We start from the raw sequence: 16,354 nt of genomic DNA, 5'->3' as shown, positions 1-16,354 counted from the left end.
CAGCCTTTTGACTTTCCTTTAATTTGCGACACACACAAAAGGGAAAGTAAAAAAGAAGTTAGCGACACCATTACAGACGACTTCAAAATTTGAACCTAAGGAACATGAAAGCGCAAAAGCAACCGCAGTGTCTCCCAGCAGAGTCCAAGACCACCGCCCCGTTGTCGAGCTACGCCGGAGCTTCAGCTGAGGCAGGAGGCTCATCCTCCTACCAATGATGATGCCCCAGCGACTGGAAAAGCAAAGGGAGACTTGGCAGCCAGTGACAGGCATACAGCAGCTCTCGGAAAAGCAGAACCTCCGCCCAAGACCAAAGGCCTCAGCTGGCACCGAGAGCCCCCAGGGAGCGGTGAAGCGTCCCATCGTGTCCTACCCCACCCTACCACTTCCCTCCCAACGGGACGACACTCGGCAATTGCTAGGCAAAGCCCACCCGGTCTCCAGAACGCGCTCCAGCAAGCTCATCAGGAGAGCCAAGGCCACCTCCTAGCCCCTGTGGGGAAAATGGCGCCTGTGAACCCTTCTCCCTCCCGGCTAGTCACAAGGACCAGCCTCCCTCCCTCGCTACAAAATGGCGCCTCCTGCTGGGGCCACAGACTCTGCATAATTCACTTGTCAGCGAGGCGGTGTCGCGCTGGGACGAGCCGTTCTGCCAACCAGTCAGAAGCAGAAAACTTTGTTCCGCACTTTGGGTAAGCCACTCAGGCGCTGGCTGTAAGGCCAGGCGAGGCTGACGTCAGGAAAAGGGGCGTGGATAAGGCGGTCTCCTTTCGCGTCGCCTAAATTTGAGCCAATGGCAAGCAGGAAGCGTCCAGTGAGTGACGTAATGAAAGCCCAATGGAGGCTGGGGGCGGGCTTCAGACCCACTATGCTGGTTGCGGGGCTGAGGGGCCGGGCGGCTGTTTCCTGTCCTGGTGCATGGTGGTCGGACGAAGGAATTGTTGGAAAATTTTCTCGGAGGTTCGTATATAAATGTGTTTTTACCCAGTGTGCATTATTCTCCGCCCGGCCGCCGCCCTCAGCGTGGCGGCGCGGGCCCGGTAGGGCCCGGGCTCGGACTCTGGCTCCTCAGCCTCAGCCGCAGGCCTTGCAGATCCTACGGCCGGCCGCGGTAGAGACGCCTGGGCAGAAGCGGAGTTTATTAATAACCCGCGGCCGCCACTCGGGCGGCGGAGCTTTTCTCACTGAGGACGCACCCCCCCCCCCGCCCTTGTCTCTGCGCACTGCGCCCCGCCTGTTCCCCTCAGGGGACTGCCGAGGGGAGGGAGTGAAGGAGGGGAGGGCGGAGCCCTTGGGAGCCCGGCGGCGCTTCTCGGCTTGACCTCCGCGCGGAGCGAGTCCCCTGGCGCCGCCGAGGCGAAGCTCCTCCGGCTGAGACGCTGGACCCCGGTCGGCACCAGGCCCTAGCTGGGGCGCCGGCGGCAGAACTGGCTGAGGGCCCGGTCGGCATCCCGCCTGTAGATCGCACCCAGAATTTCCTCCCACTCTGATCGTGCACAGATTTCTTGTTTCCCTCACTAAAAAAAAAAAAAAAAATTTTTATGGTCATTGAGGCCTAACAGCGAATATTAGAAATTGTCATTTTTATCATTCTCCTTTTTTCTCGGTTTTGGCCAAAGAGTATACGAATGCTTTGGTTGCTTTGTAACATTTTATTGTGGAACGTAAATCAATTTTTCTTCTCTCCCCTTTTGCTTTTTTTAACATTTAAGTTTACGCATTAAGGAAGTTAAATAAAAAGTAGATAAGAATACAATTGCTAAACTGATTATTTGTTTAAGATCAGTTTAAGCCTTTGGAAGTGTTTAATCAGCTGGTATAACCTAGTGGGGATGTGAAAAATTGTAGGTTCGAAGTTGTGGTCGGCTTTGTCCCGAACCTTACTAGAAGATACTTGTGTTTTGCTGTAGTTGACAAAAATCTGTGCAGTATTTAATATATTCTCTTGCTAAGTGCTTAGTTTCAATTCATTGTTGAGTGTTTAGTAAGAGAATAGGTAGTGAGATCATACAAAAAGCTCAGGTAAGACAGGTAACTAATTTATCCAGGTGTATTTTGATTACTTTGGAAATTATGTAGTGTACAAATACTTGAGTGCCTATTTTTTCCATAGCTGTCTTTTATTTTTAAAAAATAATGGCTTTATTGATATAATTTATATACCTTTACAATTCACCCATTTAAAGTATTATAATAATTAGGTAGGTTTAACGTATTCACAGAGTTGTGCCACCATCACCAAAATTTTAAAACATGTTCATCACCCCCCAAGAAACTCTGTACCCACTTAAGTTACTCCCCATTTCCCCATAACACTCCTTCTTCCCCAACCACTAATCTACAGATTTGTCTATTCCCAACATTTCATAAAAATGGAATCACACAGTATGTGGACTTCTGTGACTGGCTTCTTTTATTTAGCATGATATTTGCAAGGTTCATGCATGTTATAGCATATATGAGTACTTCATTTCTTTTTATTGCCAAATATTTTGCTGTATGAACGTAACACCTTTTATTTATGCATTCATCTGTTGATGGACATTTAGGTTGCTTCCACTTTTTTGTCTATGATGCATAATGCTGCCATGAACAGTTACGGAACAAGTTTTTGTGTGGACATTTGTTTTTATTTCTCTTGTGTGTATATATATACCTAGGAGTAGAATTTCTTGGTCATTTGGTCATACGGTAACTCTGTGTTCAATCTTTTGAGGAAGTGGCAAACTTTTCCAAAGTGCGTGTACCATTTTACATTCCTACCAGCAGTGTATGAGAGCTCCCATTTTCCATATCCTTGCCAACACTTGTTGTTATCAGTCTTTTTGATGGTAGCCATCCTAGTGGGTATGAAGTGGTATCTCTTGTGATTTTGATTTGCATTTTCCAATGGCTAATTGTGCTGAGCATTTTTTCATGTGCTTATTGGCCATTTGTATATTTTCTTTTTGGAAATGTCTATTTGGGTCTTTCCCCCATTTTAAAATTGGATTGTTTATCTGTTATTGAGTTCTAAGAGTTTCTTATATAAAGGTCCTTTATCAGATATATGATTTGCAAAATGTCCATTGCCTTTTGCTGCAGGTTGAGATATTGCTGTGAAGTAAGGATTTATCATATTCCTCATGGAAAGATGACCTAGCTGTTTTGGGGAATTGTGCCTCTACTATTACTTTAGCTGTTATTAAATATTTATAATGTAGGTACAGTTTATGATCATGGGAGGAGAACTTTCTGAGTCCTGATGTTCTCATCATTACTTAATTTTGAAGTTTTTATCTAGTTTTTGTTTTTGGTTTTTAATCTGAGGTTTTACCCAGTTCTGAGTCTTTTTGCTCCTGGCTTTATTTCAGGACATAGTGATTTTTTTTTTTTTTTTTTTTTTTGCGGTATGCGGGCCTCTCACTGTTGTGGCCTCTCCCGTTGCGGAGCACAGGCTCCGGACGCGCAGGCTCAGTGGCTGGCTCACGGGCCTAGCCGCTCTGCGGCATGTGGTATCTTCCCGGACTGGGGCACGAACCCGTGTCCCTTGCATTGGCAGGCGGACTCTCAACCACTGCGCCACCAGGGAAGCCCAGGACGTAGTGATTTTTTAAAGAGTTGGGTTGCTTGAGTCATTGCTCTTTGCTTAATTTGCATTTTAAGGGATGGCTTTTGTGAGACAGTGTTTTTTGTTTTTTAATTTATTTATTTTTGGCTGCATTGGGTCTTTGTTGCTTCCGCGGGCTTTCTCTAGTTGCAGCAAGTGGGGGCTACTCTTCATTGTGGTGCGTGGGCTTCTCAGTTCGGTGGCTTCTCTTGTTGCGGAGCATAGGCTCTAGGCGCGTGAGCTTCAGTAGTTGTGGTTCTTGGGTTCTAGAGTGAAGGCTCAGTAGTTGCAGCGCACGGCCTTGGTTGCTCCGCAGCATGTGGGATCTTCCCAGACCAGGGCTTGAACCCGTGTCCCCTGCATTGGCAGGCGGACTCCCAACCCTGCGCCACCAGGGAAGTCCCTGAGACAGTGTTTTAAACTTTACCATACTGTCAAAATCAAAGTGATTTTGTTTTAAAGATGGATTTAGACTGGACAGTGACAAAGGCTGTTCCCTGTGTCTGGACTGCCTTCTCTACTCTTCCTACCCCTAGGAAATGTTTACTTATCTTTCTTATGCCCATATTCACATGTAATCATCTTTGCATACCTGAGGCAGAGTTAGGTGCTCCTTACTTTATTAATGCTTCTGTTTATAGTAACTTTTTTTTTTAAAGTAACTAGTTTTAAAACCATGAAAATAATACATGGTAAATTTCTTTTTAACTTATGGAATGTATACGGTAGAAATTAAAAGGCCCGTCCCCAGTCCACCTTCATCTCCTAGTCCCATTTCTGGGAGGTAATGCTGTAAAAACTTATGTGTGTGGATAGCAAGAGTTAAAGAAGAAAACCAGGAAACGAAAAGATTTGATTTATTAAGCTAGTGGGAAATAATCTTATTAACAAATTTTTCTTACAATATTGTATGCAATGAAAATTCTACTGTTGTACAAGACAAAATAAGATAGTTGGCAGTGTTATTGGAATGGAAGGATGAGAGACTGGAGTAAAGAAAGCAGTAAAGAAGTTATTGCAGTAGTTATTAATATGTGAGGAGTTGGAAAAGAAAGGTTTTGAAGGATAAAAATCATGGAGTTGAAGGGAATGCCCTGGTGGTCCAGTGGGTAAGACTCCACACTCTCATTGCTGAGGGTCTGGGTTCAGTCCCCAGTCCGGGAACTAAGATCCCACAAGCTGGGCAGTGTGGCCAAAAAAAATTAAAAAGATGAAATGCTCTCTGTCATACCAAGTTCCCATATATATGGTTCCATTAAAAAAAAAAATCATGGAGTTGACAATTGCCCTGTTGTGAATTTAAGAATGAGGGTGGGCTTCTCTGGTGGCACAGTGGTTGAGCGTCCGCCTGCTCATGCAGGGGACACGGGTTCGTGCCCCGGTCCGGGAAGATCCCACATGCCATGGAGAGGCTAGGCCTGTGAGCAATGGCCGCAGGCCTGCACATCTGGAGCCTGTGCTCCGCAACGGGAGAGGCCACAACAGTGAGAGGCCCGCGTACTGCAAAAAAAAGAATGAGGGTTTAGTCAAGGATGACTTTTGATCATTTTAATCTGTTGTCTGGGTTTGGTGGAAATAGCCAAGTCCATATGGCAAATTGATTAGAGTGGAAAGATGAATTGGCAAACCTTAATGGTGTATATGGAATGTGTTGTGTTTAATTCAGACAGAAAACAAGATGTATTTTGATATAAAATGAATGACAGGGACTTCCCTGGTGGCACAGTGGTTAGGAATCCGCCTGCCAATGCAGGGGACATGGGTTCGAGCCCTGGTCTGGGAAAATCCCACATGCCGCGGAGCAACTAGGCCCATGTGCCAAAACTGCTGAGCTTATGCTCTAGAGCCTGTGAGCCACAACTGCTGAGCCCATGTGCCACAACTACTGAGGCTTGCACACCTAGAGCCCATGCTCCGCAACAAGAGAAGCCACCGCAATGAGAAGTATGCGCACTGCGGTGAAGAGTAGCCCCCGCTTGCCCCAACTAGAGAAAGCCTGCGTGCAGCAAAGAAGACCCAACAAAGCTAAAAATAAATAAAAATTAAAAAAAAAGAAAGAATGACAACGTGGTACATTCCTAGGAGACCTCCCCACCTACCTATTGGTTAGTGTCTTCCCTTCCCTCTGGCATTTGTCCTTTCAAACAGAAGTGCTGAGAGGAAAAAGAATCACTGGCAGACTTTTGGATGGGGCAGTTTGATTTGAGACCTAGGAATGTATGTAAATGTTTTTAGTTGATGGATTATAGATCTGTGTTTTTAAATGAGGAGTGCATGTTAGATTCAACTGGGGAGCTTTTTATAAGTGGACATGCTTATTGTTGAGAAGATAATATTTAAGGAAAATATACTAGGAGATAAATGTCTGTTATTAAAAGTCAATTATTCAGGGAATTCCCTGGTGGTGAAGTGGCTAGGACTCTGAGCTTCTACTGCAGGGGGCACGGGTTCGATCCCTGGTCAGGGAGCTAAGATCCCACATGTGGCAGCATGGCCAAAAATAAATAAAAATTTTTTAAAAAGTCAATTACTTAAAATCACCTTTATTTTATCTTATTTTAAACATAAATTTATTTGTTTAGTTTTGGCTGTGTTGGGTCTTTGTTGTTGCGTGCCGGCTTTCTCTAGTTGTGGTGAGCCGGGGCTACTCTTCGTTGTGGTACGCGGGTTTCTCATTGTGGTAGCTTCTCTTGTTTCAGAGCATGGGCTCTAGGCATGCGCCCTTCAGTAGTTGTGGCACGAGGGCTTAGTTGTGGCACGTGGGCTTAGTTGCTCCGCGGCATGTGGGATCTTCCTGGACCAGGGCTCGAACCCATGTCCCCTGCATTGGCAGGCAGATTCTTAACCACTGCGCCACCAGGGAAGTCCCTAAAATCACCTTTAGAAATTATTTTTTTTCTTCCTTTTTAGGGGAAAAAGACTTTCAGAAGGAAAAGGAGATTTTTTTTTTTTTACCTTTTTAAAATTGAAGTATAGTTGATTTACATTATTATTCTTTTAAGGTGTACAACATAGTGATTCATTATTTTTATGGATTAAAATTTTTTTTTTAGTTTTTAGTTTTTATTCTTTTATGGAGAAACCTTGAAAACATTATGTATAAGTGAAAGAAGGCAGTCACAAAAGACCACATACTATGATTCCATTTACATGAAGTGTCCAGAATAAGCAAATCTATAGAAATAGAAAGTAGATTAGTGGTTGCCTAGGGCTTTGGAAAGGGGGAGGTAGGGTTTTCTTTTGAAGGGTGATAAAAATATTGTGAATTCAGGTTGTGGTGATGTTTGTACAACTCTGAATATACTAAAGTCATTGAATTGTACACCTTAAATGGGTACATTTTATGATATGTGAATTACATCTCAGTAAAGATATTTTCAAAAAGGAAAAGCATGAACAAGAGGAAAGTTCCTCTTGAATAACACATCTCTGAAACTTTTTTTTTGTCTTCTTTCTCCTCTGGCAATACCCTTTTACAGTAGTAGGAGAAAATAGTGAATAAGACAAGAGATAGAGCTGTACAGTCTCTTCTCATTTAGCTTTAAACTACTGATAAGCATTAATAGCAAACATATATATAATGCCATGTGCTGTTACAAGTGCTTTGTATTTAACACAGATACCTCACAATACCCTCTGTGAAGTACCCTCCTTTTACAGATAGGGAAGCTGTGGCACAGCATGGTTAAGTAACTTGCCCAAGGTCACATAGATAATATGTGGTAAAATGAGATTTTGAAGCAGGCTGTTTTGCTCCAGAGTCCTTATTCTTAAGTATAGTGTTATACTACCGCTCATAAGCATTCCTTCCTAAGTATAACCCATACTTTCCAATCTATCTATAGGGGAATCCTCCTTAGATATGTTTTAGTAGCTGGTTACTGTAAATATACTGCTTCCAGTCTGGAGAAAAACAGGTAATTAAAGTATACTGTGCTAAGTGTTATTATAAGAGTATGGACAGAGTATCTTGGGAAATATATCTAAAGCATTCTGACCCAATTTGGGGAGTCCAGATAAAACTTTCTGGTGGAATCTGAAGAATTTAGCCAAGTAAAGAGAGGAGGAAGAGTATGCTAGAGGGTATGAATAGCAGTGTTCAGAGCCCAGATGCAGGAGACACCTTGGGCTGTTCTGGGAGTGGCAAATAATCCAGCAGCTCATGTAAAAGTTGTTGAGCCAGATGGTTAGAAGGTTGACTTTGCCACTTAGGTTGTGAAGTTAAGGACATCATTTAACCTTTGTGAGCTTCACTTTCTTGGTCTGCAAAATTGTGATAAAATGGTACTTAATTCATAGGATTGCTAGAAGGATTAAATGAATTAGTAGTAATGCCTGGCATATAGTATTTTGGAAGGGTTAGTTATCATTATAATCATTTTTATTTATTAGTATTATTAACATTTTAATTAATATTATTATTAAATGATACCAGTATTATTAACTACTAGAATTTTAAACAGTATTGCTGGAGTGTAGAATGTGAGGTTGTGCTAGAACAAGACTGGAAGATAGAGTGACCAACTTGTCTTGATTTGCCCAAGACTATCCCAGTTTTAAAAGAAAGTGTCCCCCCACCACCAAAAAAAAAAAAAAAAAAGGACTGAGAGTCCCATGACCCGGGAAGCTTCTCAGTCTTGGGCAACGCAGGATGATTGTCCGTCTTATTGGAGAAGTTAGTAGAATCCAGATCATGATATTTGGACTATATGGGGAAATGGGAAAGTTTTGAAGGTTTTGAGACAGAGAAATGCTCTGATTGGATTTGAAAGCACTTGGACTGTGCTATGGAGATTAGATTGGAGGAGGGTAGGAGTGGATTTTAGGAGGCCGATGTAGTAACCCAAGCGGTGATGGTACCCTGAATTAAGACAACCTAATAAGAGAAGCAAATGGATTTGACAGATATTTAGGAGGTAGAGTGATAGTTCTCAGTGATCGGTTGGAGAGTAAGGGGGATTTGACTACTGGGTAGGTGACTGCGTTTATCACTGAGGGAGAAAATACTAAAGTAGAATTTTGTGGCAAACTGTTTTGAGATGGAGGTGACTGTGGACCATGAAGGTCACCAAGGCCAGTAAGCAGCTAGATATATAGATCAGGAGCCCTTAAGAGAAAGGACTAGAGAGATTTTAAAGAGCTTATAAATTCCAGAGATCTTTGAAGCCAACGGAATGGATATGATATTCCAAGAGGAAAAGTGCATAAAATGAAAAAACAAACTAGGATGGAAACTTGTGCGTTCTCAATATTTAGGAACCCATAGGAGAAACGGAAAAGGATTAGCTAGGAAGTTGGAAAAAACCAGGAGCGTGTGGAAGTCACAGAAGCCAAGGTAAGAGAATGTTCTAAGAAGGAGATAAAGGTCAATGATATCAAACCCAATATAAGACAGAAAAGTATCCATCACATTTTTTTTTTCTTTAGCTGCGTTGGGTCTTCGTTGCTGAGTGAGGTCTTTCTGTAGTTGTGGCGAGCGGGGGCTACTCTTCATTGCGGTGAGCGGGCTTCTCATTGCAGTGGCTTCTCTTGTTGCGGAGTACCGGCTCTTGGTGCGCGGGCTTCACTAGTTGTAGCAGGTGGACTCAGTAGTTGCAGCACGCGGGCCCTAGAGTGTGTGTGCTTCAATAGTTGTAGCGCGAAGGCTCTAGGATGAACGGGTTTCAGTAGTTGTGGCGCTCCGCGGCATGTGGGATCTTCCCAGGCCAGGGCTCGATCCCACGTCCCCTGCATTGGCAGGCGGATTCTCAACCACTGCACCACCAGGGAAGCCCCTATCACAGCTTTTTAATCTGTTTTATGATGGACATTTGAGTTCATTCCAGTTTGGAACTATTATGGATAAAGTTGCTATGGACATTCTTGTGTAAGTCTTTTTGTGGATGAATATTTTCATCTCTCATTCATAGGAATGGCCATCGAACTTCATGTTAAAGTGGAGATTAGTGACCAGCCAAAGCAGTTTCAGTACTTAGGGACAGAAACCAGATGGATAGCAGTGGGAAATCAGGAAATAGTCTTAGTAACAACTGTTAGAGAAATCTAGCTGTGATAAGGAGGGAAAGAGAGACTAGTAGCTGAGTCAGAGGCAAGATTTTGTTTTTTAAAATATTTATTATTTTTATTTGGCTGCACGGGGTCTTAGTTGCCATGTGAGGGATCTTCATTGCGGCATGCAGGATCTTTTAGTTGCAGCACGTGGGCTCTTAGTTGCAACATGAGGGATCTAGTTCCCTGACCCCTTGCATCGGGAGCATGGAGTCTTAACCACTGGACCACCAGGGAAGTCCCTGTTTTTGTGTTTTTTTAAGTTATTGATGGGAAAGAGCTGGGAGAGAGAGGGAAATTTTTTACAGGAGAGATCCCTGAGATCCCTAAGGAGGAAAGACAGAGGAAATGCAGAGGACAGGTTGGAAGGATTAGTCTTACCTTGTAGGAAGGTAATATTGTAGGAGAGAAGGAAGAAATGTGTGGAAATGCAGTGAAGTGAGGTTTGTTGGCAGAGAATTCCTCTGGTGACTTCTATATTTTCCGTGAAGTTGGGAGCTGATTAATTTGCTGAAAATGAAGTGGTGAAGGAGACGGGGTGGGAGGATAGCAGGAGAGGGAGTGGGGTAGAAGGTTTGAGGTAAATGGAAAATATTTTAAATAGTCACCATGAAGAAATAAAGACATGTAAGTTTGCTGGACTGCTTTGGGGGTTCAGAAGAGGTTGGAAGAGCCCAAGAACTTTTATGGCCCTTCAGGACTATTCCATCAAATAAGTTATTAGATCTGAAAAATGCTTCGTAAATATGACCTATACAAACAGTTTTTTCTGACTAGAGGTATATGTTTTAACTATCCATGTTTAGTGTCCTATTCAATATACTTTTTTGGACAAAGGATCTATTTTGTTATAGTGTTGTGTTTCAGGAGTGCCGTCTCTCATTTTCAAAATTGTCTCACAATGCTTTGCTTCCCTTACCTATGACAAGATGAGCAATTTGGGTAATAAAATATTAACATACACAGTGTTTATCTTGAGGGAAATAAAGTACAATCTAGCATCATAGTTTTTTTTTTTTGTGGCATCAACATTTTGAAACGACTTTATGCTTTTTTTAATAGAACAGTGTCAGAAGTTGAGTTTGAATATATCAGAACCTTTCTCTTTCTCCTGATGCTTCCTCAGACTCCCTAGTCTCAGTGAAAGCAAGCCAGGGCATGCTTAGCAAACTGAGCTATGCAGGTGTGCCCTTATCACACCCTGTTTTTTGTTTTTTGTTTTTTGTTTTGCGGTATGCGAGCCTCTCACCGTTGTGGCCTCTCCTGCCACGGAGCACAGGCTCCGGACGCGCAGGCTCAGCGTGGCTCACGGACCCAGCCGCTCCGCGGCATGTGGGATCTTCCCGGACTGGGGCATGAACCCGTGTCCCCTGCATTGGCAGGCGGACTCTCAACCACTGTGCCACCAGGGAAGCCCTCAAGCTCTGTTTTTAATGCTACACTGTTGAGGTTTGAGAGAGATTTTTTTTGGTTCTTTTTCACATCAGTGGTTCAGTTAAGAACAAACCATCACCAAAATTGACATTCCTGATGACTAGACCTAGGTGTCCATTTCTCAATTCTTGTCTCTCCTCACCTCTTTTTCTCACAGGTATTTTAGTTTCAGGTCTCCTAGGCCTCATCTCAACTACCTGCCAGTCAGTTTCAAATATTCTATTTCTGAATGGTCCTGGAACTTGGCAAAAAGTTTGAAAGCCTTCAATTTCCAACATTTCACCCATCTGATAGAATATTCTACTTCTTTAAAATAGGTAGTATAAACTCTATCCCTCAGTTTTACCCTTTAGCATTCTGTAGAGCCTATGAAAACTCTACATCATTCACCAGCACATTCTAACTACTCTGTACTTAACTGAATTACATTTCATCAGTGGAACATGCTTATTCCCTGGGTGTATTTAAATAAAATAGAAGGGATTTAAAGATAGTTTTCCACAAATGTTAATCAAAGCAGTGTTACTGGATCAGCATACTGCAAAGGTACAGGATAGCCTGCTTTTTTTTTTTTTGGCGGTACGCGGGCCTCTCACTGATGTGGCCTCTCCCATTGCGGAGCACAGGCTCCGGATGTGCAGACTCAGCGGCCATGGCTCACAGGCCTAGGCGCCCCGCAGCATGTGGGATCTTCCCGGACCTGGGCACGAATCCATGTCCCCAGCATCGGCAGGCGGACTCTCAATCACTGCGCCACCAGGGAAGCCCCTAGCCTGCTATTTTTATGTTGCTGTACCAAGGAACTTCCTCATTCCAGGTTAGGAGATGTCATAAAATGCAGCACAAATGACCATGCTTAAATGGAGAAACACTTTGTATAGTAGTAAATTTATGACGAAAATTTGGAATTGAGACCAGGTAATAGAATGGCATAGCTTCTCTGTTAAGTGTTGAGGTGAAACCAGCCTGAGGTTAGGATCTGAGGTTGACAATTTCTGAAGGCCTGGCTTCTGTGGCTTCATGCAAAAAGACCTCTAAGATTTGTTAATCTAGATTTCTTTTTGTATCATTTCTTACCACAATAAAGGTTACTTGTAGTTGGAGTTCTTTATACCTGGACCATTAGATTTATATTTTCATAATAATTTGTGGTAATAATTGTATCTAACAAATTAGACCAAACTTGAAATATCTAAGGGCTTCACATTTTAAAATATTCGTCTGATGTAGATTCATACCACTGAGGAAACACTGATTCTTTTTTTTAAGGGATGAAGTCAGCTAGTATTTAGTTACTAATTTTAACCATCAATTTTCAGACATTTTTTTCTTCCTGCCAATAATTTTGGATATTTTTCACTTTTAAAATTATGAAATCTATCAAATATAAGGAGGAGTACCTGTATAAGTAATTGAATAAAAGCTTATGTATCCACTTGGTTTTTAACAGATCCTAACATTTTTCCATATGTGTTCAGACCTTTTTCTAAAAATTATGGTTAAAGACCCACAACATAAAATTTACAGTCATAACCATTTTTAAGTGTAGGGTACAGTAGTGTTAACTATATGGACATTGTTGTGTGATAGATCTCTAGAACTTTTTCATCTTGCAAAACTGAAACTATAATCATCAAACAACTCCCCTAGTACTTGTAACTACCATTCTACTTTCTAATTCTAAGAGTTTGACTACTTTAGATAGCTCATATAAGTGGAATCATGCAGTATTTGTCTTTTTTTGACTGGCTTATTTCACTTAGAATAATGTCCTCAGGGTTCATCCATGTTGTAACATATGACAGTATTTCCTTCTTTTTTAAGACTAATATTCCATTCTGTATATATAAATTGCATTTTATTTATCCATTCATCCGTTGATGGACATTTAGGTTGCTTCCACCTCTTGGCTATTGTGAATAATGCTGCAGTGAAGAGGTGTGCAAATCTTTCTTTGAGATTCTGTTTTTAATCCTTTTGGATATGTACCCAGAAGTGGAATTGCTGGATCATATGGTAATTCTATTTGTAATTTTTTGAGGAATCTCCATACTGTTTTTGTTTTATTTTTATTTATTTATTTGGCCGTGCCACGCAGCTTGCAGGATCTTAGTTCCCGGACCAGGGATCAAACCTGGGCCCCCTGCAGTAGAAGTGCAGAGTCTTAACCACTTAGCCAGGGAAGTCCCAATAGTGGGCATTCTAACAGGTGTGAGGTGATATCTCATTATGGTTTTGATTTGCATTTCCTTGACAGTTAGTTATATTGAGCATATTTTCATATGTTTGTTTGGCATTTGTTTATCTTCCTTGGAGAAATTTCTATTCAAGTCCTTTGTCCAATTTTTAATTGGGTTATTAGTTTTTTGATGTTGTGTTGTAGAATTTCTTTATATATTCTGGATATAACATTTGCTACATTTCATAAGTGTGTTTATTCTCTTATGCTAATATCCATCATTATCTTCCAGAAAGGCAGGAACTTTATTTATTACACAGATGTATTCATTTGAGATTCCTGTTGCGCCCCCATGACAGCCTCCTCTGTGTCTGATTTTGGCCCATGATTCATTATTAAAGCACAGGAAGCTGACTACCTTTTGCAAGGTGGCCCTTTCCAAAGGTGTCATGTGTATCTTACATACTTATTTTCACACAACCTGAAAATGTTGGTGTCAGAAATAATCAAGACATGATGGTGGATATGGTATGGGCAACTATAGAGTGTTTGATCTCTAGCTTATTTATTTCATCTATTCATTATCATATTTTCCCCAGTTGATCATTTTCTAACAAAGGGCATTAATTGTATCACAGAGCCTTTTTGAGAATAAGATGGGCTGTGTACTTGCCATCACTTATTATCTCTGGTAATTGTAGTGCCCATATGATCTCTTCTGATTCCTTCACCACCCCATGTATTTGCCAGCAGTTTGTGTCCAGGAATCAGCTGTCTCTTCAAGATGTTTCAGTTAGTGTAGATTTTTTTCCCTTAGGATAGATACTATAGGTCCTGAAGCCTTCCTAAAGAAAGTTAACACTTGACCAGCTTTCAGACAAGAAATAACTTTTATTTATTGCAGATATATCAGTTACCTGTTGATGTAGTTATTTGGAGATTTATAGATAATTCAATGAAAAGGACAGATGCTTGAATTATGGTCAAACCATAGGCATTTCTTAACATCATGACCCAAATTAACTTGTAATCTGCCTTTTTCAAAATTCGTCTTCTAGACGAATGCTGTAAAAATCATAGAGTGCTTTCTACATTTTTATAGGTGTTTTCCCTTCCATTTCCTTGTCTTATTTCTGTTATATAGTGACAGTACTTGTTCTGAAAATTAGCCTGTCCCAATCCTGTACTCATCAGGGGACTTAACAGCAGAGTACCAGTTTTACTTTGAGGCTTCTCTGTTAGCCCTTAGATGTAGCAAGGAAGTATTGAAGTTTCAGTCTGCTTTATGAACAGTTATAGATTAGAAATATTTCAGGAATCCCTGAAAAGTCAGCCCGTGATTGACTTTTATCACAGCACTGATACCTTTCAGCGTCTAAACCATAGTCCCTGGCTTTAATCCAAAGAGGGTGTAGTTTATAGTGTTTATAAAACAAAAATCTTCAAGTAGTCCTAACATAAATATAATTGCAAATTATTACTACTATCTGCATATTGCTCTTTTAAATATTGACACTGAAATCAGATCTTTAGACCTGGAAAGGTCCTCAAGAGATGCTCTGGTATCCAGTTCCCTGGCTCAAGGCAGCTAAATTATCCCAACTCATGTTTGAGACAACTCAAGGCCTACAGAGGTAATGGGACCCGGAGATAGGAAAAGGGAGGAAGGGGGTTGTGGTGATGATTGGTAAAAGAGCCATTCATCCATTTATTCTGCACCAGTTGTGTGTCTGTTGTGTGCCAAGTACTTTTTAGGCACTTTAGTCAGCAATGAGCAAACATAAAAACACCTGTCCATTCTATTTGAGGGAGAAATAGATAAGAAAAAAAACAAGTAAATACATGTAATATGTCAATTTATTAGTACTATGCCAAAATATAAAGGAGGGAAGAGGGCTGGAGTATATCATCATTGTGGGGTTGGAGGTACAGTTTGCAATGAGGTGAATAAGGAAGCTCTCGTTGAGGTGCCATTGAACAAAGACTGGAAGAAGATGAGGGCGTAATAATGAAGATACCAGGAAGAATGTTTCAAGCAGAAGGAACATCAAATGTAAAGGTCCTGAGGCAGCAGAACATCCAGTATGTTTGAGGGAAAGCAAGGGCACCAGTGTGGCTGAAATGGAACGAATGAGACGGAGAGTAGTAGAAATGGGGGCAAGATCATTGGCCTCATAGGCTAGTGTAAGGACTTTTGGCTTTACTCTGATGAGAAATCATCAAAGGGTTTTGAGCAGAAGAGAGATGTGATCTAACTTTTTCATTCAAAAGGACAATCTGACTGTTGTGTTGAGAGGAGATGAGGGAAGTCACAGTAGAAGCAAGGAGACCAGTTAGGATGCTATTGCAGTAACATCTCAGGGTGAGAGATGGTAGTGGCTTGGATCAGGGAGGTAATGGCGAAGCTTGTGAGAAGTGGCCAGGTTCAGCATAGATTTCTGAAGATTGAGTCAACAGGATTAACTCAATCCATTCATGGATTCTAAGTGGGAATCTTCAACCATGTTAAACCCAAAGAACACAAATTATGGGAATTTCAGACATGGTACAGAACTGATGGGCAAGACTTGGGTGTGCTCAGTAGTTTACTGATGAATTATTAAAAGCATGCTCTGGACTTTGGGCAAATACTTTTACCCTGCATATTAAGTGAAATTTCAGCTTATTTCAAACTCTGTTCACTTCCGTAGCAATTTTTTATGGTTCATAAATATTGTTTGTAGATTTTATTTCATATACATCGTTCTTTGTTCTCAATGCCTACATTTTTTTCAAGGTAGAAAATGTTGTTAGCCCAGATAAATCGAGATTCTCAGGGAATGACAGAGTTTCCTGGAGGAGGAATGGAGGCTCAGCATGTTACCTTGTGCCTGACAGAGGCAGTAACTGTGGCAGGTGAGCAATCTTATTTGAAGGGATCATGTGGGTTTGGAAATATTTATCTTAAGGGAGAATGAAAACTTACAATACTGTTTACTTTGTTCCTCCTCCTTTAGCTAAAGGCAACACAAAGCTAAGCCTTTTTATGAGCATTTTTACCCTGGTATGGATGCTGGTATTGTAGGGTGTAGAAATATTTTTTGTAAATGCTATAAGAAATCCCA

The 16,354-nt window shown here is 41.4% G+C and overlaps 1 protein-coding gene across 7 annotated transcripts in view; it reads left to right on the top strand.

Annotated features, from left to right (window-relative positions):
* The first annotated feature begins 868 nt into the window (after positions 1-868).
* ZNF143 (zinc finger protein 143) overlaps positions 869-16,354 on the top strand; it is a 54,374-nt gene continuing 38,888 nt past the window's right edge. For 3 of the 7 annotated variants that reach the window (XM_089915176.1, XM_022563180.2, XM_022563179.2), the window contains exons 1-2: positions 869-960; positions 16,031-16,145. In XM_089915176.1, coding sequence (XP_089771302.1) covers positions 919-960; positions 16,031-16,145 — 157 coding nt within the window. In that variant the 5' untranslated portion in view covers positions 869-918. Of the gene's footprint in view, positions 965-3,623; positions 16,146-16,354 lie in introns of those variants that run through there. The other 4 variants (XM_089915179.1, XM_022563181.3, XM_089915178.1 and 1 more) reach the window with 4 other exon arrangements.

Source organism: Delphinapterus leucas, chromosome 7 (assembly GCF_059928025.1).
Source record: "Delphinapterus leucas isolate spDelLeu-1000000601 "Yukka" chromosome 7, BTC_Dleu_Yukka2, whole genome shotgun sequence".
In the NCBI taxonomy this organism is placed as follows: domain Eukaryota; kingdom Metazoa; phylum Chordata; class Mammalia; order Artiodactyla; family Monodontidae; genus Delphinapterus; species Delphinapterus leucas.
Note: the sequence above shows the minus strand (reverse complement) of the source record. Positions and strands in the feature narration are given on the sequence as shown.